The sequence below is a fragment of the Prionailurus viverrinus genome, chromosome A1, assembly GCF_022837055.1.
Source record: "Prionailurus viverrinus isolate Anna chromosome A1, UM_Priviv_1.0, whole genome shotgun sequence".
In the NCBI taxonomy this organism is placed as follows: domain Eukaryota; kingdom Metazoa; phylum Chordata; class Mammalia; order Carnivora; family Felidae; genus Prionailurus; species Prionailurus viverrinus.
The window spans coordinates 111696789-111722496 of NC_062561.1; the positions used below are offsets into that span (position 1 = coordinate 111696789).

The 25708-nt window shown below is 38.1% G+C and overlaps 1 protein-coding gene across 14 annotated transcripts in view; it reads right to left on the reverse strand.

Moving 5' to 3' along the window:
* Positions 1 to 25708, reverse strand: part of CDKL3 (cyclin dependent kinase like 3) — a 102058-nt gene that overhangs the window by 73377 nt on the left and 2973 nt on the right. For all 14 annotated transcript variants that reach the window (XR_007148317.1, XR_007148244.1, XR_007148494.1 and 11 more), the window contains exons 3-4: positions 20299 to 20493; positions 6641 to 6819 (exon numbers count right to left, since the gene is read on the reverse strand). Coding sequence is in view for 3 of the 14 variants with exons in the window: in XM_047838042.1 (XP_047693998.1) it covers positions 6641 to 6819; positions 20299 to 20493 (374 nt within the window). In the remaining 11 variants the exon portion in view is untranslated. The remainder of the gene's footprint in view (positions 1 to 6640; positions 6820 to 20298; positions 20494 to 25708) is intronic.

Consider the following 25708-nt stretch of genomic DNA (forward strand, 5'->3'; position numbering starts at 1 on the left):
AATAATTGAATACCAAAATCATCTTGTTTTTTAAGGAATATAAAAAATCTTAAATATTTTACCATTTACATTTACTTATCTTAAGGTGTTGTGAGTCATTCATAATTCCAACATTTTCCCATTAATCAGTTTTTCTTTTAAGTTTACTTATTTATTTAGAGCAAGTGAGTGCAAGCAGGGGGAGGGGGCAGAGACAGAGAGAGAATCCCAAGCAGGGGCTAGGGGCTCCATCCCACAAACTGTCATGACCTGAGCTAAGATTAAGAGTTGGACATTTAACCAACTGAGCCACCCAGGCGCCCCCGACATAACCAGTTTTTAAAAGATAGTTTATATTACTAAGACTTTTAAACAGATAAAAAGCAGCCCTATCTCACATTCAGAAGAAATATAAACACTACAGTGAGGGGGTGCCTGGGTGGCTCAGTTGGCTAAGTGTCCGACTTCAGCTCAGGTCATGATCTCGTGGTCTGTGAGTTTGAGCCCTGCATCGGGCTCTGTGCTGACAGTTCAGAGCCTGGAGCCTGCTTTGGATTCTGTGTCTCCCTCTCTTGCTCTGCCCCTCCTCCACTCATGCTCTGTCTCTCTCTCTGTCTCAAAACTAAAATAATAATAATAATAAAAATTTAAAAAAAAACACTACAGGGGCGCCTGGGTGGCACAGTCAGTTAAGCGTCCGACTTCAGCCAGGTCACGATCTCGCGGTCCGTGAGTTCGAGCCCCGCGTCGGGCTCTGGGCTGACGGCTCAGAGCCTGGAGCCTGTTTCCGATTCTGTGTCTCCCTCTCTCTGACCCTCCCCCGTTCATCTCTGTCTCTCTCTGTCTCAAAAATAAATAAACGTTAAAAAAAATTTAAAAAAAAAAAAAAAAAAAAAAACAAAAAACACTACAGTAAGATATATCTTTCTCTAATCCAATTGATAAAAATTATAAGATTCAGTAACTGCTGTATCGGTGAAGCTATGGAAAATGAATACTCCCATGTACTGTTTTGGGAGTGTAAGCTATACTTATTTGAAGGGAAAATTGGCAAAAGTTATCAAAATAAAAAATGCACATACTTTTGGGGCACCTGGGTGGCTCAGCTGGTTAAGCAACTCACTCTCAATTTTGGCTCAGGTCTTGATTGCATGGTTGTGAGATGAAGCCCTGCATTGAGCTCTGCACTGGGCATGGAGTCTACTTGAGATTCTCATTCTCCTTCTACCCACCCCCCCACAACTCCTGCTCATTCTCTCTCTCTCTCTCCCCTTCTCAAAAAAAGGAAAAAAAGTGTACATACTTTTGACCAACTTTATTCCTAGGAATTTATACAAAGATCTGCCCACCCTTGAACACAAAGATAAATGATAAAAGATAAATAATAAGCACTATTTGTGGTAGAAAAAAAAAATGGAAACAACCTAAACATCCATCAACAGAAGAAAGGCTACGTAAAATTTTGTATAATACACAACAAAATATTATTCACCTGTTTAAAAAGATAAGGTATGTGATAATATAAAGTGATTCTGGGGTGCCTGGGTGGCTCAGTCAGTTAAGCATCCGACTATATATTTCAGCTTAGGTCATGATCTCACAATTCATGGAATCAAGCCCTGAGCCACTGCTTGGGATTCTCTCTCCTCTCTCTGCCCTTCCCCCTGCTCATATGCTTGCTCGCTCGCTCGCTCTCAAAATGAATATTTTTTTAAAAATTTTAATAAAAATTAAACAAAAATAAAGTGATCTCCAGGAGGGGCCCCTGAGTGGCTCAGGGGAAAGAGCATGCAACTCTTCATCTCAGGGTCATGACTTCGAGCCCCATGCTGGGTGAACAGATAAATAAATAAATATTTTTTTTCTTTTTTTTTTTTTTTTTAATTTTTTTTTTCAACGTTTTATTTATTTTTGGGACAGAGAGAGACAGAGCATGAACGGGGGAGGGGCAGAGAGAGAGGGAGACACAGAATCGGAAACAGGCTCCAGGCTCCGAGCCATCAGCCCAGAGCCTGACGCGGGGCTCGAACTCACGGACCGCGAGATCGTGACCTGGCTGAAGTCGGACGCTTAACCGACTGCGCCACCCAAGCGCCCCTAAATAAATATTTTTTAAAAAATTTTTAAGTGATCTCCAAGATAAACTCTCAAGTGAAAAAAGCAAAATTCAGTAAAGAAATCCTGGAAGATCTATATAAATGGAGAAATATTGTATATTCATGAATAGGAAGACTCAATATTGTCAAAATTTCAGTTCTTCCCAACTTGATCTATAGATTCGGTGCAATCCCAGTCAAAATCCAATTTGGATACCAACAAACTGATTCTAAAGTTTATATTGTTGGGATACTTGGGTGGCTCAGTCAGTTGAGCCTCCAACTTCAGCTCAGGTCATTATCTCGTGGTTCGTGAGTTCGAGCCCCATGTTGGGCTCTGTGCTGACAGCTCAGAGACTGAAGCCTGCTTTGGATTCTATGTCTCCCTCTCTCTCTGCCCCTCTGCCACTCACGCATGCATGTTCTCTGTCTCTCTCTCTGTCTTTCTCAAAAATAAATAAATATTTTAAAAATTTAAGTAATATTTAAATTTATATTGTTTATACATAGTTTAAAAAGAGACACCATGCTCAAAATTGAGTCACTTGTGCTAAGCCCACATCACCAAACTGAAGCTTAATACTTAACTTAATTTGCTTCATCTTATCCCAGAAATGGGATATTAAACTAGTCAGTTTGGAATTACCTGATCAGCACTCCTGAATGCTGCCTGAGTTTCTGCCAGACAGAACCCTGCCATTCTCTAAAGGAAGGTGAAAAATAATCTATTCTTTACTAGTAACTTCCTTGCCTTGCCCTCTTTTGCCTATGTAAGTCTTTCTATTTTGTACAGCCCTTTGGTGTGCCTTTCTATCTGCTAGATGGAATGCTGCCTGATTCACAAATTGTTGAATAGAGCCATTGAAATTTTTTTAATGTTTTTTTAAATTTATTCTTGAGAGAGAGAGAGAGAGAGAGAGAGAGAGAGAGAGAGAGACAGAGCATGAGTGAGGGAGGGGCACAGAGAGAGCGGGACCCAGAATCCAAAGCAGGCTCCAGGCTCTGAGCTATCAGCACAGAGCCTGACGCAGGGCTTGAACCCACAAGCGGTGATATCATGACCTGAGCCAAAGTCAGATGCTCAACCGACTGAGCCACCCAGGCACTCCGAGCCATTAAGATCTTTAACTTTTACTCAGCTGAATTTTGGTTTTTAACAATATGGTAAGGCAAGAGACCAGAAGAGCCAACACAATGTTGAAGAAGAACAAAGTCAGAGGAAAGATACCCCTTAACTTCAAGACATATTATAAAGCTACAATAATCAAGACACTGGTATTGGTGAAAGAATAAACAGATGAAGAGAACAGAATAGAGTCCAGAACTAGACTCACAAGAATAACTAAACTTTGACAGAGGAGAAAAGACGATTTAAACTGACAAAGGAGAAAGGACAATCCAGTAGAGAAAGGAAAATCTTCAACAAATGATACTAGAACAACTAGACATCTATATATGGGGGGAAAAAAGAAGCTAGACACAGATCTTAACATTTTCACAAAAATTAACTCAGAATGGATCACAGATATAAAAATTATATACAAAACTATAAAACTTCTAGACAATAATATAGGAAAAATTCTAGATGATCTTGGGTTAGGTGATGAGTGTTTTTTTTAAGATTTTTAAAATGTTTTTTATTATTTTTGAGAAAGAGAGATATAGCATGACCGGGGGGAGGGGGTGGGGGGCAAAGAGAGAGGGAGACACAGAATCCAAAGCAGTCTCCAGGCTCCAAGCTGTCAGCACAGAGCCCGATGTGGAACTTGAACTCAGGACTGTGAGATCATGACCTGATCTGAAGTCAGACGCTTAACCAACTGAGCCACCCAAGGTGCCCCTGAACTGTACAATTTAAATGGGTGAATTTTATGGTATGTGACTCATATCTCAAAAAAATTGTTGTAACAAAAGTGTAGATTAAACTAAGTAGATGCACTTATGGAAGTAGATAAAACTGTAAAGAAATACGAGGAACTGAATATAATAAAAATCAACAAGATGGTTACTTTTGGGATAAGGGAGAGTGATAAAATTGGAACAGGGAACATGGAGGGCCTTCAGGGGGGCAGAAAAATTCTATTTTTTTATTCAAGTGTAATTAATATATATTAGTTTCAAGTGTATAATGTGATTCAACAATCCTATACACTACTCATTGCTCATTGTGTTTCTTAATCCCCTTCACCTATTTCAACCAACCCTTAACTCCAAAATTCTATTTTTTGATCTGTTGCTAAGACTGTACATTTGTTGTGCTGGATTTTTTGTATCTCTGTGTTGTTTCACAATAAAACGATTTTTTTTTTAAAGATGCACTAGTAAATTTATTTCAGACATAACGTGAAGTCCCATAGAAGCCAAATTTACCACGTACAAGTCACCAATTTTGGCTCTGTGGAATACAAGAGATTAAACCTGTTCTCAAGGAACTTATCTTTCAGCAGGAAGCATTTTTTTTTTAATTTTTTTTTAACATTTAGTTATTTTTGAGACAGAGAGAGACAGAGCATGAACGGGGGAGGGGCAGAGAGAGAGGGAGGCACAGAATCCGAACCAGGCTCCAGGCTCTGAGCTATCAGCCCAGAGCCCGACGTGGGGCTCAACCTCACGGACCTCGAGATCGTGACCTGAGTCGAAGTCGGACGCTTAACCAACTGAGCCACCCAGGCGCCCCAGGAAGCATTTTTTTTAAAAAAGCTAGAACTAGATCATATTAGTATTAACTGGCACAAAATTTACACACAATGAACAAGAAGATTTAGAAGGGGATATGATTTGGGGGCAAGGGTTAGGAATAGCAGGTGCATGAGAAAAGGAATTTAAGATATCATGAAGAGAGGGTAAAACTGGGACACAGATCTTATGGGGCTACACTTATTGAGTATTTATTATATTTTAATCTTTTTCATTCATTTAGTCATTTGATTCTCACCACAAACCTATGAAGCTTGTCCTATTATTATTTCCATTATACAGATAAAGTAACTGAGGCACAGAGATGGTGTACGTAGGGATCAGTGGGAAGTATAGTTGAAAAGGTAGTTAGGGGTGCCTGGGTGGCTCAGTCGGTTAAGTGTCCGACTTCGGCTCAGGTCATGATCTCACAGTTTGTGAGTATGAGCCCCATGTCAGGCTCTGTGCTGACAGCTCAGAGCCTAGAGCCTGCTTCAGATTCTGTGTCTTCCTCTCTCTCTGCCCTTCCGCAGCTGTGCTCTGTCTCTCTCTCTCTCTCAAAAATAAATAAACATTAAAACAAATTTTTTTTTAAAGAAAAGGTACTCAGGAATGACCTTGGGCCAGTTAGTTTACCTGTGTTTTATATCCTTTTATTTTAAATGGGGATGATGAGGAGGATGGGCAAAATGGGTGAAGGGTAGTAGGAGATACAGACTTCCAGTTACAAAATGATTAAGTCACAGGAATAAAAGGCACAGCATAAGGAATATAGTCAATAGATATTATGGTAGTATTTTAAGGTGACAAATGGTAGTTACATTTGTACTGAGCATAGCATAATGTAAACAGATACTGAATTGTTGTATTGTACACCTCAAACTAATGTAGTATTGTGTGTCAACTATTTTCTTTCTTTTTTTTTTTTTAAGATTTTATTTTAAGTAATGTCTACACACAACACGGGACTTGAACTCACAACCCTGGGATCAAAAGTCACATGGTCTACAGCTTGACCTAGCCAGATGCCCTTCAACTATAGTCAAATAAAAAATATTTTAAATAAAATATCCATATTATCATTTATAAAAATTTTAAAAAATAAAACAAAATGGGGATGATAACAGCAGCACCTTATCACAGAGTCATTGAGGAAATAAAATTGTTTAATGCATGTAAAGCATTTAGAAAGTTCCTGGCCACGAAGTAAATACTCATTAAAGTTAGATATTATTGTAAAAACAGAATAATGATTTCTAGAAAAGGTGTTTGAGAATTATCCATGCCCCCCACCCCACCGCCAGTTCTTGTATTAAGTTGGACTACTTGGTCCCTTTATGCACATCAAGATTTGTTATTTATATATTAGATTGCCATTTCATGTACTGTTTCTACTGTTTCATAAAAGACTGAGACAACGCTACTTTCTAAAGTATCTAGAACAGCACAATCTAAAAATTGTTTGCCAGACTTTGTAAAGAGGGTGCCATATTCTGGAAAATAGGAAACTTGGCAGTTCCTATGGTAATGCCAGCAGAGCGAGGTAAATGATTTTGAAATCTTTGCAGAATGTAGAGGTTAAAGAGAAACAGACGTCACTCTGCCATGATGGGGGCACAGCTTAAAGCAAGCACGGATACAACCTAAGGGATGTCAGCACAGGTCACCTGGGGTTGGGGCCACTCAGCAGCAGAGGGCAAGCATGGTAACACCATTATCTAGCAGGGCAGGTGCCTACGGGGTCTGTCTGTTCTTTTTAGAGGCATCCCTTTCTTATCTCCAACCCAGAAGCAGAAGGCAGAGGGTGTCAATAGTAGGGGAGACAGACACACAAAGGGAAAAAAAGAGATGGCCAGGAAAGGCCAGACAGGATCCCAAAATATACGTACTTTCCATAAGAGGTATCTTTTAATACTAATTCTGGAGCTCTATACCAGCGTGTGGCCACATAGTCCGTATAAATGTCCCCAGGAGCTGCTAGAGTTCGTGCAAAACCAAAATCACAGAGCTTAGTAATTCCTGACTGGGATACTAAAATATTCTCAGGTTTTATATCTCGATGAATGATCTAAAAAACAAACAGAAGATGCAATACATTAAAATGAGAATTCATTATCTAGAGGATCACTCAAAAATTATACAGAGATAATCTAGCTAATTAAGACAATAAAGCTATTTTCTTACCGCAGGCAAAGGATTAACTGCACAATGCAAAAGCTAAATAAGTACATATTTTCAATTCTTGTCACCTCAAAATGAAATGAAGTCAAGAAAACAGATATAATACTAAAAAGGAAAATCACATTCCTAAAAAGAAAGGTAATCAAAAGAACATAATGAAAAACAAGTTAACTTTCCTTTAACCCTGTGCCATTCTAGATACAACTGCCCCTTCTCTCATTCCTTCACAGCTAAACCTCTTGAAGACATTATCTTTACTAAGTCTTTTTTTTCTCATCACTCATTTATTCCTTAAAGTAATATAACCTTAAAGTATATAAAGTAATATAATATAAAGTAATATAATCTTAAAGTAATATAATCTTAAAGTAATATAACCTTAAAGTAATAATATAATATTCCTTAAAGTAATCATTCCTTATATAAGGAATATAAAATATTCCTTAATGTCATTTGTTCCCACATTCTATCAGACTGCCCCAATATGTATCTTACTTGACATATTAGAGTAAAAATGTTGCCAACTATTCCTCCCTTCCTGATTTCTGGGACCTAAAATTCTCCCAGTCCCTTCCATTTCGGTGGCAGTTCCTCTTTCTCTATTTGTCTCTTAAATGTAGGATTCTGGCCCAGGCTTTCTTTTCTCACACATCCTGTTCCCTGGGCAATGACATCTACTCATTGGTTTTTTTACCACTTTCGTCACCTATCATGGAGACACCATATTCTCTTGGCTTTCTTCCCACCTCTTGGCTGCTCCATCTCAATCTCATCTACACTTCTAGCTTTAGTAACAATATACTGATAATTTCCAAATTCTATCTCTAACCAAGATATGTCTCCTGATTTCCACAAGGATTGGAAGTCCACAAGAAGTCTGACAAGGCTGACCCACACACAGCTCAAACTTAGCAAATCCAAAACTGAATGCTTCATTTTCTCCCCAAAACCTGTTTTCAACAGTCCTTTAGTTCCATGGATGGAACAAACATTGACCCCATATCTCAAGCCAGAAACCAAGATATTTTTCTCCTTCAGCTCCAATATATATTTTTGTCCCTAGTTCAAGTCCCCTCAACTCTCTCACCAAAATTACTACATTGCCAAATGGTCTCCCTGAATTCATTCTGATCCCCTCCAATCCACTGTCACAGTACTATTTTATTTTATTTTATTTTATTTTATTTTATTTTACTTTAGAGAGAGAGATCATGAGCAGGGGAGAGGAGCAGAGGGGTAAGGAAGGAGGGAAGGAGAGAGGGAGAGGGAGAGAGGGAGATTGAGAGAGAGAGAGGGAGAGAGAATCTCAAGCAGGCTCTATGCTGCATGGGGCTTGAACCCACGACCCTGGGAACATGACCTGAGCCCAAATCAAGAGTCAGAGACTCAATCTACTAAGCCATCCAGCTGCCCTCAGAGTACTATTTTAAAATCACATGTGTGGGCACCAAGCTGGCTCAGTTGGAAAAGCATGTGATTCTTGATCTCAGGGTCATGGGTTTGAGCCCCACGCTGGGTGTAGTAATTACTAAAAAAAATAAACTTTAAAAAAATTACATGTGTGATCATGTGACTTCTCTGCTTAACATTCTTCAAGGATTTCCCATCCCATAGAACAAATTTGAAACTCCTTAAAATGGCTTATAATGCCTTCTAGAATTTGGCCCTCACTTCCCTAGCCTATACAATATTCGTTTCCTAAGTTTCCAAGGTTTGTCTCATCTCTATGCACTTGCTGATGCTGTTCCAATTGCCTAGAACACTTTGTCTGGCCACCTATTTCCTTAGGTCATAGCTTATATATTTATATTAGTAATATAAATTTATGTTAGTATTTAAGTAATCTCTACACCCAACCTGGGGCTTGAATTTACAACCTCGAGATTAAGAGTCACAGACTACACTGACTGAGCCAGCCAAGTGCCCCTATTTAATGGTATTCTTTATTTCAATTTCTGATTGTTGATTGCCAACATGTGTTCTCACATCATTCTGTACTTCCCCCATTACATTATTTGTCATGCTATTTATTAATTGCCTGTTTACTTGTTTGTAATTCCCACTAGACTATAAACGCCATGAGAGCAAGATTTCTGTATTATTTAAGCTATATCCCCAGTGACCAGTACAGTGCCTAAAACAAAGGAATTTAAAAATTTTATGAATGAAGCATATTCTCATCACTAACAAAGTATCATAGCACAAGTGAAAATATCTCAGTGACAGAAATCTGGCATCTTTCCTTGTTGATACAACTTACTGCTATAAGTGTTTGGGATTGGCTCTTGTTCTGACTCAGTTTCCCTTCATAAGTGGCCAAAACATTAATTTGGGGTAATGAGACACCTTAAATGTACCATATATAAAACTATATTAATCCTTTTTTTAAGTTTGTTTATTAGTTGGTGGGGAGAGGCACAGAGAGAGGGAAAGACAGAATCCAAAGCAGGCTCCATGCTCTCGGCGCAAAGTCCCACACGGGGCTCAGTCCCACCAACTGTAAGATCATGACCTGACTGAAATTAAGAGTCAGATGCTTAACTGACTGAGCCACCCAGGCACCCCTATATTAATCCTTTTTCATTTCTACAACTTTTATTGAATGAGTAGTATATGCTAGGCATTATGCCAAGATCTAAAGATATGAGCAATAGCCGACATGGAAAAGCACATTAAGATACCACTTCACATATTCTGCCCACCAGATATCTATCACTTTCCTCCTCAGTCTTTTAAAAACGAAGCAGAAAGATGCACTCAGTTGATACGCTTGTATTTTCATTCTGTTCAACAACTAAAACCATGACAACATGTGGAATTTTGTTATCCTTGAGAACCAAGCACACTCTGAATCCCAACTTGTAAAACCCGTGTTTGACTAGATCCTCCTTGGCCTTCTACTATCACACTGTGACCTCCATAAACACAGTATTTCCTTCAACTTGTTTAGGTCTTCTTTAATTTCTCTCAATGTTTAGTAATTTTCAGGTTATAGTTCTTATACATCTTTTGTCAGACTCTCCCTAAGTATTTCGTATTTTTGAAGCTGTTTAATGGCATTTTTTTAAGATTTTATTTTTAACTAATCTCTACACCCAACCTGGGGCTTGAATTTACAACCCCAAGATCAGGAGTCACAGGCTCCACTGACTGAGCCAGCCAGGTGCCCCTATTTAATGGTATTCTTTATTTCAATTTCTGATTGTTGATTGCCAACATATAGAAATACAATTAATTTTGGTATATAAATCTTATATCCCATAACTGCAATAAATTTACAAATTAGTTCTGTTAATTTTATTGTAGATTCCATAGGGTTTTCTATGTAGATGATCATATCACTTGTAAATAAAGACAATTTTACTTCTCAAAAAAATAAGGCACCATTTCACACCCACTAGAATAGCCACAATCAAAATGACAAAAAACAAGTATTGGGGAGGAAGTATATTGTTGGTGGGGATGTAAAATGATACAGCCACTTTGGAAAACAGTACGGCAGTTTCTTTCTTTCTTTTTTTTTTTTTTGACAGTTTCTTTAAAAAGTTAAAACATAAAACCTATGACGCATGTGGTATTTTTTTATGTAAGCTCTACACCCAACATGGGACTTGAACTCATTATCCCCAAGAGCAAGAGTCACATGCTCTACTGTTGGAGCCAGCCAGTCACTCCTACCCATATAGTATTCTTAACTTGACTTATTTTACTTCTTTCTCCCTAGTTCCTGGTAGTTTGGTAAACCAACAGTCCCCCAAATCATGGGGAAAACCAGAAGCCTAGCAGCTCCCAAAGAAAGAAGGACAGTGTCTTATCCCCTCCAAAGCCCCTTTCCCAAGGTAGCTGTCATTATTTGATCTGACAAATCACTGAAAAATCCCACTAGAAATCTTCCATTTATTTGATTGAAAGTAGAGCTTGCCCAGTGCAAAAAGCCTTTCTCCTGGGGCCTTGGTCAGAAATAATTAGCACACCATAATTAGAACACTATCAAGAAAGCAAAAAGACAACTCATAGGAGAAAATATTTGCAAATTCCATCTCTGATAAGCATCTAGTATCCAAAATATATAAAATACAACTCAACAATAAAAAGACAAGCTAGGAAAGCGGGCACCTGGGTGGTCCAATCGGTTGAGTGTCTGATTTTGGCTCCAGTTGTGATCTCATGATTCGTGAGCTCAAACCCCACATTGGGCTCACTGCTGTCAGATGAGCCCACTTCAGATCCTCTGTCCCCCCCGCCCTGTCCCTCCCCTGCTCGTACTCTCTCTCTCAAAAATAAACATTAAAAAAATGTTTAAAAAATAAAAATTAGTAAAGGACCCGAATAGACATTTCTTCAAAGAAGATATGCAAATAAGAATTTGCCAGTTCTGAATGTTTCATTTTAATGGAATTTATGCTGTGTGGTTTTTTACATCTCAATTTCTTCATTTAACGTGAAGTTTCAAGGAGCTTTCATGGTGTAGCACGTATCAGCACTTAATTCCTTTTTATGGCTGAATATATTTCACCATATGGATATTCCTCATTTGTTTATCCATTCATCAGCTTGATACATATTTGAGTTGTTTCCACTTTTTAGGTATTATGAATAATGCTTCTATGAATATTCTTGTGCAAGTTTTTATGTGAACACATGTTTTCCTTTCTATTGTGTAGATACCTAGGAGGAGAATTGTTAGGTCACATGGTAGTTCTTTATTTAACCTTTGGAGGAATTGCCAAACTGTTTTCCATACCATCTGCACCATTTTATACCACCACCAGCAGCGTATAAAGGTTCCAATTTCTCTACTTCCTCACCAAAATTTGTCATTGTCTGCTTTTTTTTTTTTTTAATTTTTTTTTTCAACGTTTATTTATTTTTGGGACAGAGAGAGACAGAGCATGAATGGGGGAGGGGCAGAGAGAGAGGGAGACACAGAATCGGAAACAGGATCCAGGCTCTGAGCCATCAGCCCAGAGCCTGACGCAGGGCTCGAACTCACGGACCGCGAGATCGTGACCTGGCTGAAGTCGGATGTTTAACCGACTGCGCCACCCAGGCGCCCTCATTGTCTGCTTTTTAAATTACAGCCAGCCTGGTGGGTGTGAAGTGACTTCTCATTGTAATTTCGATTTGTATTTTCATAATGACTAATGATATTGAGCACATTCCATGTGCTATCAGCCATTTATATACCTTTGAAAAATGTTAAATTGGGTTATCTTTTTATACTTGAGTTGTATTTTGCATATCCTGGATATTTATCAGATATATGATTTGCAAATATTTTCTCCCTTTCCTGTGAACTTTTTACTTTCCTTTCTTTTCTTTTTTAATGTTTATTTACTTTTGAGCATGCATACATGCAAGGAGGGGACAGGATCTGAAGTGGGCTCTGTGCTGACAGCAGAGAGCTGAATGTGGAGCTTGAACTCATGACCCGTGAGATCATAATCTGAACCCAAGTCAGATGCTTAACTGACTGAGCCACCCACGAGCCCCTGAACTTTTTATTTTCTTGATAATGTCCTTTGATGCGCCAAAGTTTTAATTTTGATGAAATCCAATTTATTATTTTTTTGATTGCTTTTGCTTTTGTTGTCATATGTAAAGAACTATTGCCTAGGGGCGCCTGGCTGGCTCAGAGGGCAGAGCATGCAGCTCTTGGTTCACACATCACATTGGGTGGAGAGATTACTTAATAATAAATCTTAAAAAAAAAAGTATCGACTAATAAATGGTCACACAGATTTTCACCTACATTTTCTTGTAAGACTTTTATAGTTTTACCTCTTATACTTAGGTCTTTGATAAATTTTGAGTTAGTTTTTGTACATAGTGTGAACTATCAGACCTAGAATTCAAACAAGGAGTTTGCTTCTCCTTTACTTTGTGGTGGAATGTACCAGAACTACATAAAATTCCATACTGAAGTCTGATTTATCACCTGAAACTAATATTACCCTGTATGCTAAATGGAATTTAAAGAAATTTTAAAAGAATTTTAAAACGTAAAGATTTTTATTTATTTATTTTTCAAGTGTTTATTTATTTATTTTGAGATTGAAAGAGAGACTGACCGGGGGAGGGGCAGAGACAGAGGGAGGGAGAGAATCTCAAGGAGGCTCTGCTCTGTCAGTGCAGAGCCCAGCATGGGGCTCAAACTCATGAACTGTGAGATTCTGGCTTGAGCCAAAAACAAGACTGAACCACCCAGGCGCCCCAATGAAACTTTTTTTTCAATGTCTATTTTTTTTAATGTTTTAGTAATTTTTGAGACAGACAGAGACAGAGCATGAGCAGGGGAGGGGCAGAGAGAGAGGGAGACACAGAATCCGAATCAGGCTCCAGGCTCCGAGCTGTCAGCACAGAGCCCGACGCGGGGCTCGAACCCACAAACCTTGAGATCGTGACCTGAGCGGAAGTCAGACACTTCACTGACTGAGCCACCCAGGCGCCCCATCAATGTCTATTTTTGGGAGAGAGAAGAAGTGGGCGAGGGGAAGGGGGGGGGGGAAACAGAGGATCTAAAGAGGCTCTGAGCTAACAGCAGGGAGCCCAATGTGGGGCTTGAACCCATGAACTGTGAGATCATGAACTGAGCTGAAGTTGGATGCTTAACCGACTGACTGAGCTACCCAGGCACCCGCTCCTCCAAAAAAGATTTTTAAAAATCTGATTGACTTATTTATTGTTTTTTTATTAAAAACATTTTTTTAATCTTTATTTTTGAGAGAAAGAGAGAGAGTGAGTGGGGGAGAGACAGAGAGAGAGGGAGACACAGAATCTGAAGCAGGCTCCAGGCTCTGGGCTGTCAGCACAGAGCCCAATGCGGGGCTTGAACTCACGAACTGCGAGATCATGACCTGAGCTGAAGTTGGACGCTTAACCAACTAAGCCACTCAGGTACCCCTGATTTATTTATTTATTTAATGTTTTATTTATTTTTGAGAGAGAGACGGAGTGTGAGCGTAGGAAGGGCAGAGAGAGGGAGACAGAATCCAAAGCAGGCTCCAGGTTCTGAACTGTCAGCACAGAACCTGACACAGGGCTTGAACCCATGAACCGTGAGATCATGACCTGAGATGAAGTTGGATGCTTAATCAACTGAGCCACCCAGGTACCCCTAAAAATCTGATTATAATACTTCTGTTTATACAGTCGTGTGTGCTTAAATGTTAACACTCATCTGAACAGAGTTCTAATTTCCCTATCATCTAACAGCCTCAGAAAACCCGATTTTAAGTCACCCAGAACTTCAATTAAATAAACTTTCCAGTTGGATGTTATACAATTAAATGCTAATGTGCATATGAAAAAATAAGCTAGTAGTTTCCAGAAAAAGGCTGAATAGAATGTCTGAGGTAGACCAAAAGACTGGGGATTCCCTTATGCCCTAAAAACCAAATGGAATCCTTGACTGAATCCTGATCTTAATAAATCACTTTAAAGGACATTTAGGAACAATTAGCTACATTTTAATATAAATTTGGTATTAGATGATGTTAAGGAATTATTTTTAGTTGTGTAGATGTAATCATGATTCTGAAGTTATACAGGAAAATTTGCTTTTTTAAAGAGATAGATAGTGATGTATTTAGAAATAAAATGTCAGGGTACCAATAATTTAAAATACTTCAGAAAACAAAATAGCTGAAGCTCACGTAGCAAAATATTGTTAAAACATATTACACATTAAAATGTTAAAAATAACATTATTCAAATAATAACAATTTCTTATTTGGAAGACTAGGAGTTTAAAATCCAAAGCAGAGTTAAGAAAACTATGCAGGGGCGCCTGAGTGGCTCAGTCGGGTTAAGTGTCTGACTTTGGCTCAGGTCATGATCTCGCAGTTTGTGAGTTCCAGCCCCCCATTAGAGTTGCTGCTGTCAGCCTGTAAGCACAGAGCCCGTTTGAAATCCTCTGTCCCCCTCTCTCTCTCTGCCCCTCCCCAACTTACGCTCTCTCTCTCAAAAAATAAACAAAACAATCCTTAAAAATTAAGAAAAACAGAAAAAAACTATGCAAAAGTGGCCTAAATTTAGGAAAGCAGGACTTTGTGGAGTAGGAGGTGGGGTGGGGCTAAGAAAGATTGACAGTGCTTAGGTATTAGTCAAAATTATTTATAATTCATAAAGGTTACTGAAAACCGAATAAAATTTAAGAAGCTCCATATGGGTAGGAGCTAAGTCTTTTACTCAAGGTTCCATCCTCAACTCCCACTACAATCAATGATTGTTACTGGAAGATGCTCAATAAATATTTATTGAATAAATGGATGAGGAGACAAAAAACCATGTCTTCCCCATAAGGGCCAAATATTTGCATTTACACTTTGCTTCCAAAATGGTTTCAAAGAAACTTTTTTTTTTCAGGATTCACAAAACTTTATTCATTTAGAATTAACAAGCTGTTCACATATCACTTAATATTGTTTCACAAGCTTGTAGGACATGGATTATCTTTGAGGAATTATTTTGATTTGCATGACGTTTACAACTTTGTGCACAGTATGGTATTTTCCCTGTAAGTAAATAATAAGCAGTCTGAATTATCACATGAATTCTAAAACTTTGAGGGTTTTTTTAAATTATTATAATGAAATACTAGCATGGTGAGATGTAATGTTTACAGTTTTAATCTGTCAGACCCATTTCCTCTAAAATAATTAGCTGAAATTATATGACATCACACTCGCTTCCATTAAAGCCAGACACAGGCAACTCTCATTTGTGTGTTTGATAGTGGGCGACCAGTGGTGCATGTCACCACGAACAGCACATAATCTCATGCTACATTGTTTGGGTATTTTATAATATATTTTCAAAATTTTTTATTCAAATATAAATTGACACACAGTGTTACATTTGTTTCAGGTATAAGAGGCTTATACTATTAAGCAGATCAAAATTTTAAATTATAAAAACAACCAGAATGAAAAAGATAATTAACTAGTTACTCCAACTGAACAGTAAATTTTTATTTAAGCTGCCTAAAAACCAATATAGAAAGCATATTTTCTGTATTTTATAAAAAGAAAGTAAACGAGTACTTCTGGAGATAAAAAGCCTTTACTGGTACTGAACTATATCTGACTTCATAAATTCTTATTAAAAGTAACATGGGGAGGGGCGCCTGGGTGGCACAGTCGGTTAAGCGTCCGACTTCAGCCAGGTCACGATCTCGCAGTCCGTGAGTTCGAGCCCCGCGTCGGGCTCTGGGCTGATGGCTCAGAGCCTGGAGCCTGTTTCCGATTCTGTGTCTCCCTCTCTCTCTGCCCCTCCCCCATTCATGCTCTGTCTCTCTCTGTCCCAAAAATAAATAAATGTTGAAAAAAAAATTAAAAAAAAAAAAAGTAACATGGGGGATGCCTGCGTGGCTCAGTCAGTTAAGCATCCTACTCTTGATTTCGGCTCGGATCATGACCTCACAGTTTGTGAGATTGAGCCCCATGTCAGGCTTCTGTGCTGACAGCGCAGAGCCTGCTTGGGATTCTCTCTCTCTGTCTCTCCCTGCCACTGCCCGTGCTCTTTCTCTCTCTCAAAATAAATAAATGTTAAAAAAAAAAGTAACATGGGGTATCACAGTAGATAATATCTCAGACATTTCAGTTATATAAAAAACCACTCAACTGAAATTTGGAGATACTAGGAAAATAAAGTTTTCCTTTCTTAAGTTTTCCTTTCCTTTTTGTCAACATGAAGATAAACTTATATCAAGGCCAGAATCCAGATATCCAGATAATAAGCATAATAATATTCTAATGAGCCACTTCACTCATGGCTGCCTTAATTCTCAAGGGTTACTAATTTTTCAATATTCTGTGAGGTGAGAGTCAGGTCCTAGATAAGACAAAGAGAATAAAAGAATTTAGGTGCTTCTGTCCAGGCCTTTTTCTCTGCTGCTCCAACAACTCTATGGGTATTCTTCCATACTTGGTGCTGAGGACTTTTTCTTTCTGTTCCTTGGAGAATAATCCATCCTTAGCTCTTCAACCAAAGTCTCTAAGAGGAAGATTCCCAAATCCCAAAGATACCCAGTTCTGACAACTTCCTAGAAAGACCATGTTAAATAATTGGTCAACCACTATTTTTACTTAGAAATTCTCACTGTCTTTTAAAATATACAATATTTCTAAAAGCAATTCCCTCTTCTAAATAAAACCAGTGACTGTCAATGGTACCAAAATTCTTCTGCTCTCAAATTAAAAACCTTGTAATTCTTTGACTTCTCATTTTATTCACATCCTTCTCATATCTACTTAGTCCCCACATCTTATCATTTCTTTCTGTTTTTTGTTTTGTTTTGTTTTGTTTTGTTTTGTTTTTGAGAGAGAGCAAGTACAAACAGGGGAGGGGCAGAGAGAGAGGGAGAGAGAGAATCCCAAAAGGAGTCAGTACTGACAGCACAAAGCTCAACGCAGGCCTTGATCTCACAACCTTTGAGATCATGACCTGAGCTGAAAATCAAGGGTAGGATGCTAAACCAACCAAGCCACCCAGGCGCTCCTCATTTCTCTTTTGAAGTCTCCATTCTCTCCCTTTGCCATCCCTCCTCTACCTATTCCAAGCCCTTACCATTTCATATCTGGATTATCACAACAGCCTCTCACCTGACCTGCTTCTACCCATACTTACCCTCTACACTTTGACATCCTTGCCAAAATAAGCTTAGGTTTTATTTTAATCCTGTTACAGCCAGGCTCAAAAACTTTCCATGGTTTCCCAGTATCCTCTGGAAAAAGTCCAAACTCTTTGAGGATGAATCTCAGGACACTGGAAACCTCTCCGCAGGGCACCTGTGCAATCTTATCACCCTTTACCTAGTCTATGCAAACCCCACTTATCACCACTCTCTGAGTCCCCTGCTCAGGCCTGCCACTATTCTCACAGTAACACCCCATCTGAATTTATTTTTTCTTCTATTCCAGTGAAATCCTAGCTACAATTCCAAGTTCCACTTACTTTAGTTTTACTTCCTCTTTGAAGTCCTCTACTCAGAGTATAGCACATAGTGGTCTCTCCCTTAATTCAAGAAACATTTTAAATAGATAAGGCACTATAGGCATACAGATAACACAACTATTCCTGACTCCTTACCAGCACTACTTATTAAGCCTTAAAATATGCTTGACACAGTGCTAAATACATTATACATACTACCTAATGTCAACCTTTACAAAAAATCTGTGATGTACTACTATAGTATCATTTTATTTTTATTTATTTTTTAAAAAATTTTTTTAACGTTTATTCATTTTTGAGAGACACAGAGACAGCGTGTGAATGGGGGAAAGGCAGAGAGAGAGGGAGACACAGAATCCGAAGCAGGATCCAGGCTCCCAGCTGTCAGCACAGAGCCCGATGTGGGGCTCGAACCCACGAACTGTGAGATCATGCCCTGAGCCGAAGCTGGACACTGAACCGACTGAGCCACCCAGGCACCCCTATAGTATCATTTTATAGATGAGGAGGATGAGACTCAGAGAGGTTAGATAACTTTCCTGGGACCAGAGAGTAATGGTGCTACCACCTGTCACTGTGCACTACTGCAGTGAGCTGTGAACTGCACAAGTTGTGTTGTTATCCATAGCAGAACTGATAGTCTGATTCCACAGACTGTGCTCTTAACTATTACATTATACTGCCTCCCCAAGGATCCAGCTGGCAAGGAAATCACAATCTGAATTCTAGTTGCTATCACAACCACATTTTTCTTTTTTTTAATTTTTTTTTAACATTTATTTATTTTTGAGACAGAGAGAGACAGAGCATGAACGGGGGAGGGGCAGAGAGAGAGGGAGACCCAGAATCGGAAGCAGGCTCCAGGTTCTGAGCCATCATCAGCCCAGAGCCCGACGCGGGGCTCGAACTCACGGACCACGAGATTGTGACCTGAGCTGAAGTTGGACGCTTAACCGACTGAGCCACCCAGGCGCCCCACAACCACATTTTTCAAAACCATAAAGTGAAATACACTATTAGCAAGGCAGAGAATTAGAAATTAAGATATCCGAGAAAGCCTAGGATATATAGATGCTATATCATTTACTAATAAAACTATTTATTAATAAAACTATTCTTTTTTTTTTTTGAATTTTTTTTCAACGTTTATTTATTTTTGGGACAGAGAGAGACAGAGCATGAACGGGGGAGGGGCAGAGAGAGAGGGAGACACAGAATCGGAAACAGGCTCCAGGCTCTGAGCCATCAGCCCAGAGCCTGACGCGGGGCTTGAACTCACAGACCACAAGATCGTGACCTGGCTGAAGTTGGACGCTTAACCAACTGCGCCACCCAGGTGACCCTAATAAAACTATTCTTACTGAATATATATATCTAGCTTTCCAGAAAGTAGAGCTCAAGTTGGGAACAAAAAACTCCACAAAAACCTGCTGAGCTCAGGGCTCCTGGGTGGGTCAGTCAGTTGAGTATCAGACTCTTGGTTTCGGCTCAGGTTGTGATCTCAGGCTTCGTGAGATCGATCCCCACATTGGGCTCTGTGCTGACATTTGTGGAGCCTAGTTGGGATTCTCTCTCTCTCTCTCTCTCTCTCTCTCTCCCCCTCTCTCTCTGCCCTTCCCCTGCTTGTGCTATCTCTGTCTGTCTCAAAATAAACAGATCAACAATAACAACAAAACCTGCTGAGCTAAACACTTACTCGGCAATGCTAAAGGCAACATTAAAAATCAGAACAAGTGAGGGGTGCCTGGGTGGCTCAGTCAGGTAAACGTCCTACTTCAGCTCAGGTCAGATCCCGTGGTCCGTGAGTTCGAGCCCCGCGTTGGGCTCTGTGCTGACAGCTCAGAGCCTGGAGCCTGCTTCAGATTCTGTGTTTCCCTCTCTCTCTGCCCCTCCCCCACTCATGCTCTGTCTCTCTCTCAGTAATAAACAAAACTTAAAAAAAAAATTTTTTTTAAGCAGAACAATTGATCTTCTTTCCTGTCTTAATTTTTTCATGTTAAACAAGGCTCCATACCTCTTAGCCACTTTATTTTTTCTTTCTTTCCGTAAAGGTATTGACATTCATTTGCCATTACACTGTCCTAGTTTCCAGTTCCTATCTCCAAACATCCCTTCATTTGAGCCAGCCCGACATTTTAATGTACTTTCCACAATAAAAGGTACCCCAATTGACTGTTGATTCTTCCTTATGAAATTACTGATACTTTAGTATTCCAACTTGGTTTGCCCTATTGTTATAGTTATAGCTTTATTATTGTGTAGTCAATATGTTTTACAATTCTGTAACTAAATTTTAAGGTAGTGACCCCAATTCAATTAATATTGTACAGGAAAATAAATTTTAAATCTTCATAAAGGGCACTTATGATTCATATACAGCCTATAGTTTGGCTTACTCTGAAGCACTTACATTATTATTGTGAAGATATTCAATTGCCCGAAGGATCTGGAACAGGTATTTTCTAAGTCGTTTACTCTCCAGTCCATGACAATAATGTTGTAACTCATCTAATACTGTGTGGTCAATAAATTCAAACACCAAATGAATTTTCTTTTTCTGTCTAAAAACTTCAATCAGATTGACCAGGTTTTCATGATGAAATTGCTATTGACAAAAGAAACAGATTTTTAATAAATTATTACGTGCACAATAATTTGTACATATAACACATATAATTTTAAAGTTTATTTATTTTGAGAGAGAACATGCATACATGTAAGGGATGGGCAGAGAGGGAGGGAGAGACAGAATCCCAAGCAGGCTCTGTGCTGCCAGCAGGGATTGATCCCACAAACCATGAAATCATGACCATAGCTGAAATCAAGAGTCAGATGTTTAAACAGCTGAGCTACCCAGGTGTCCCAAGATCTATGGAATTTTAAAAAGCAAAAATATTCTTAGCTTCTTTTACTCCATGCATTTCAATAGAAAATTTTCAACTTATTTGCTTACATTCCTATTTTCTAAAATGCTAAACTTGGGGCACCTGTCTGGTTCAGTTGGAAAAACGTGCAACTCTTGATCTCGCAGTCTTGAGTTTGAGCCCCACGTTAGGTGTACAGATTACTCAAAAAATAAACTTAAAAAAATTGTAAACTATTTCATAATTAATACATATAAAACAAGGGGAAATGTACTGCCTTACTTGAGGTTGGCATTTGATTGCTTACTAAAATAACTTGGTTAGTGTACTATAATACAACTTGGGATTATCCTTTAACTTGGTTTATAGTTAAATTTAATATCTGAAATTTAAAATGTTTTTACATCTTTGGGCGCCTGGGTGGCTCAGTTGGTTAAGCATATGACTTCAGCTCAGGTCATGATCTCACGGTTTGTGAGTTCGAGCCCTGCATCAGTCTCTGTGCTGACAGCTCGGAGCCTGGAGCCTGCTTCGGATTCTGTGTCTCCCTCTCTCTCTGTCCCTCCCCTGCTGTGTGTGTGTGTGTGTGTGTGTGTGTGTGTGTGTGTGTCTCAAGAATAAATAAACATTAAAAAATTTTTTTAATAAAATATTCTTACATTTTCAAGCGAGCATGGATTTCAGTGCCATTCAGTACATGATATGAATTTTAAGAAATTATTTTATTAGTTTGATCCTAAAGTCTCAAAACTAAAACATAAGTTCCAAGTGGACAGTATAAATTAATAATACTAGAACAAGAGCATCAAAATATCTACAACCCTTTCAGATATGTGAATAAACAATTTATAGCTATAGGAACTTTATAAAAATATACCATTGTTTGTGGATACCTTTTTGTTCACTGTCTGTAATATTCTATTAAGCAATAAAACATCTTTTTAAACTAGTAACACTGTTAAAATAACTTCCAAAGAGTAAAAATGGCATGTACCAGCCTAGAAAGCAAATCAGGCTCCATATTTTATGCTGCTTACTTTAGTTTTTAACACGCTGAATTATTACCAAATATTCTCAAATATTTAACATTTTCAAATTACCAAAAACGTTTATTCATTTGGCTAAAAACTGAGAGGTACAGGGGCTCCTGAGCAGACTCTTAATTTCTCAGGTCATGATCTCAGTTTCATGAGATCTAGTCCCACATCATGCTCTGTGCTGACAGTGCATGGAGACTGCTTCTGATTCTCTCTGTCTCCCTCTCTCTCTCTGCCCTTCCCTGCTCACGCTTGCTCTCTTTCAAAATAAATAAATAAACTTAAAAAATTTAATTGAGAGGTATATTTTCAATGTTAGATTCATTAGAAAACTATGATTTTATGAAAAAATATTTGCCTTTATTCTAATGGCACAATATCAATTTTTTGACTTATCTGCACTAACACATAGACCTAAGTCCTTAAAATATGACCAAGAGAAAAACATGCCAGAATATAATGCCAGATTCCCTTCCTATTTTTGTTCCCAATTTCCCTGATTGGCAAGATGCCAAAATGCTGCAGTGACAGCATGCTGGCAGTATCAAGAACAATTGACTGGTTTTGGACACTACTCTACTAACCCTTCAACTAAGGAAAATTACTGTTTCCCTGTCCAGTCTTTATTTTAAAGGCAAAAGCAACAAAGAGTTAATGTGAGTTAATAAGCACCATGGAAGATCCACCCAGGGTAAGGAATCAGGTGTTTTCTCAGATAAACCATGAAACTCCTATAAATGTCCCATTGTCACTTTTCAAATTGTTTACTTTTGTCTTCCTTCATAATCAGATAACTTTTCTACAGATATTATCACTAATTACTCTAACTGTAATTTATTAAACAAAATTCTAGAAGATAAAAATTTAATTCAAATAAATAAATCACTATGGCAATCTTTTTAGACTAAAAATGTGAAATAATCCAAGAACTCTCTCTTGTTGGGTTAGATCAAACAAAAACTTCTGTAAGAAATAAGCCAATGAATGAAAAATTTTTTGAAAAAAAAATAAGCCAATGAAAATAAATAGCTAAGGTATCTCAAAACAGTTTGTATAATAACAATAAAGTACATTTTCAAATTCATCTCTGTGTTCTTGCCACATATTGGTTGTTTTACAAAATGATAAAGTAGAAAAAAATAATCACCTTAAATGTAACAGAGTTGAATAAAGAGCAAAAGATATTGCCTGTGAAAAGATCTTCTGATCAGATTTTCACTTATGATGTACAGTAACTGCCTTACATTATTACTGTTTTAGGTGATCAGGAATAGGACTGGCAACTCACAAAATCATAACATCTTTACTGACTTTAACTGCTTTCCATTGTCTAGAGACAGAGCACTTCAACAATCCACACATATAGATGCCTAATATACTTATTCTACTTAAAAAACAAATTGGAGTGTCTGGGTGGCTCAGTTGGTTAAGCATCCTACTCTTGATTTCAGCTCAGGTCATGATTTCACAGTTCATGAGATTGAGCCTGCATCAGGCTCAGTGCTGACAGTGTGGAACCTGCTTTAGGATTCACTCCCTCTCTCTCTGCCCCTCCCTTGCTTTCGTGAACACTTGTGAGCTCACTCACTCTCTCTCTCTCTCAAAAATAAATAAATAAACTTTTAAAAACATAAAAAAAATTAAAAAAACAAATTCATCCATCATATCTAATACAGGTTTAAAAAGAAAGAATTTCAAAGGGCTAGAACAAATAATCCTAAAATTTGTATAGAATCACAAAAGACCTCAAATAGGCAAAGAAATCTTGAGAAAGTAGAACAAAGTCTGAAGTATCACAGTCCCAGATTTCAAGATATACTACAAAGCTAGAGTATCAAAACCATATGATATGGGTACAAAAAAATTATACATAAATCAAGAGAACAGGACACAGGATCAATGAACCACAAAGATAAATGGGAGTGGCACAAAAACTGACACACAGGTCAACACACAACAATTGACCTATATGGTCAATTAATTGACAACAAAGGAGGTAAGAATGTACAATCAGGTAAACATAATCTTTTTTTTTAATGTTTATTTATTTTTGAGGGAGAGAGAGACAGTGTGAGTGGTGGAGGGGCAGAGAGAGAGGGAGACAGATTCTGAAGCAGGCTCCAGGCTCTGAGCTGTAAGCACAGAGCCAGATGCAGGGCTCTAACTCACGAGCCATGAGATCATGACCTGAGCTGAAGCCGGAAGCTTAACTGACTGAACTACCCAGGCACACCAAAACATAATCTTTTTAATAAATAGTACTGAGAAAAGTGGACAGCTATATGCCAAAAAAAAATGAAACTGCACCGCTTTGAACACCATACACACAAAAAAAACTCAAAATGGATTAAAGACCTAAATGTGACACCTGAAGCCATAAAATTCCTAAAAGAAAACATTAAGCAGTAATCTCTTAGAAATTCCCCCTTAGCAATGTGTTTATGAATCTATCTCTTCAGGCAAGGGAAACAAAAGCAAAAATAAATAAATGGGACTACACCAAAATAAAAAGCTTTGCACAGCAAAAGAAACTATCAACAACAAAAAAAGGCAACCTAGTGAAAGGGAGAAGATACTTACAAATGATGTACCCATAAGGTGTTAATATCCACCATATATAAACAACTTACACACCTCTACAGTAAAAAGATAATACTATTTAAAAATGGGCAAAGGACCTGAATAGACATTTTTCCAACCAAGACATACATATGGCCAACAGGCACATAAAAGATGCTCAACATCACTAATCATCAGGGAAATGCAAATCAAAACCACAATGAGATACCACCTCACACTAATCAGAATGGCTAGTATCAAAAAGAGAAGAAATAATACGTGTTGGCAAGGATGTGGAGAAAAGGGAACGCTTGTGCTGTGTGTGGGGACTATTAATTGGAGTAGCTACTGTGGAAAACAGTATGCAGGTTGCTCAAAAAATTAGATGTAGAAATACCATATAATCCAGTAATTCCAATGCTGGGTATTTGCCCAAAGAAAATGAAAACATCAGTTCAGAAAGATACATGCACCCTGTTTATTGCAGCTTATTTACAATAGCTAAGATATGGAAGCAACTTAAGTGTCCATCCATAAATGAATGGATAAAGAAGATGTGATGTATGTGTGTTCATACACACACACACACACACACACACACACACACACACACACACACACATATACAACAGAATATTACTCAACTATAAAAAAGAATGAGATCTTTTCTTAATTTTTTTAAGTAATCTCAACACCCAATGTGGGGCTCAAACTCACAAGTCTGAGATCAAGAGTGGTACACTTTACTGACTGAGCCAGACAGGCACCCAAAAATAATGAGATCTTAATATTTGTGAGAACACGAATGGACCTAGAAGGTATTATGCTAAGTGAAATAAGTAAAAAAAAAAAAAGACAAGTACCATATGATTTCACTTATGCGTGGAATCTAAAAATTACAAAACAAATCAACAAACAAAAAATCAAACAGACTCTTAAAAACAGAGAACAAAATATTGGTTGCTAGAGGGTAGGGAGGAACAAACTGGTGGATGCCAGAGGGGAGGGAAGAGAGTGCATGGGCAAAATAAATAAAGGGATTAAGAAGTACAAACTTCCAGTGATAAAACTAAAAAGTCATAGAGATGAAAACTATAGCATAGGAAATATGGTCAATAATATTCTAATGACATTGTATGGTGACAGAGGATGACTACACTTGCCAAGGTGAACACTGAGTCATGTACAGAATTGTCACATCACTATGTTGTACACCTGAAACTACTATAACATTGTATGTTCAATATACTTCAATTATAAAAAAGAGGCAAATATTACTTTCATATCATATAAAAATGAACGAGAGTATGTTTTCTTCATCATATAAAACATCTAGACTATGTTGTGAAAGTGATAAACC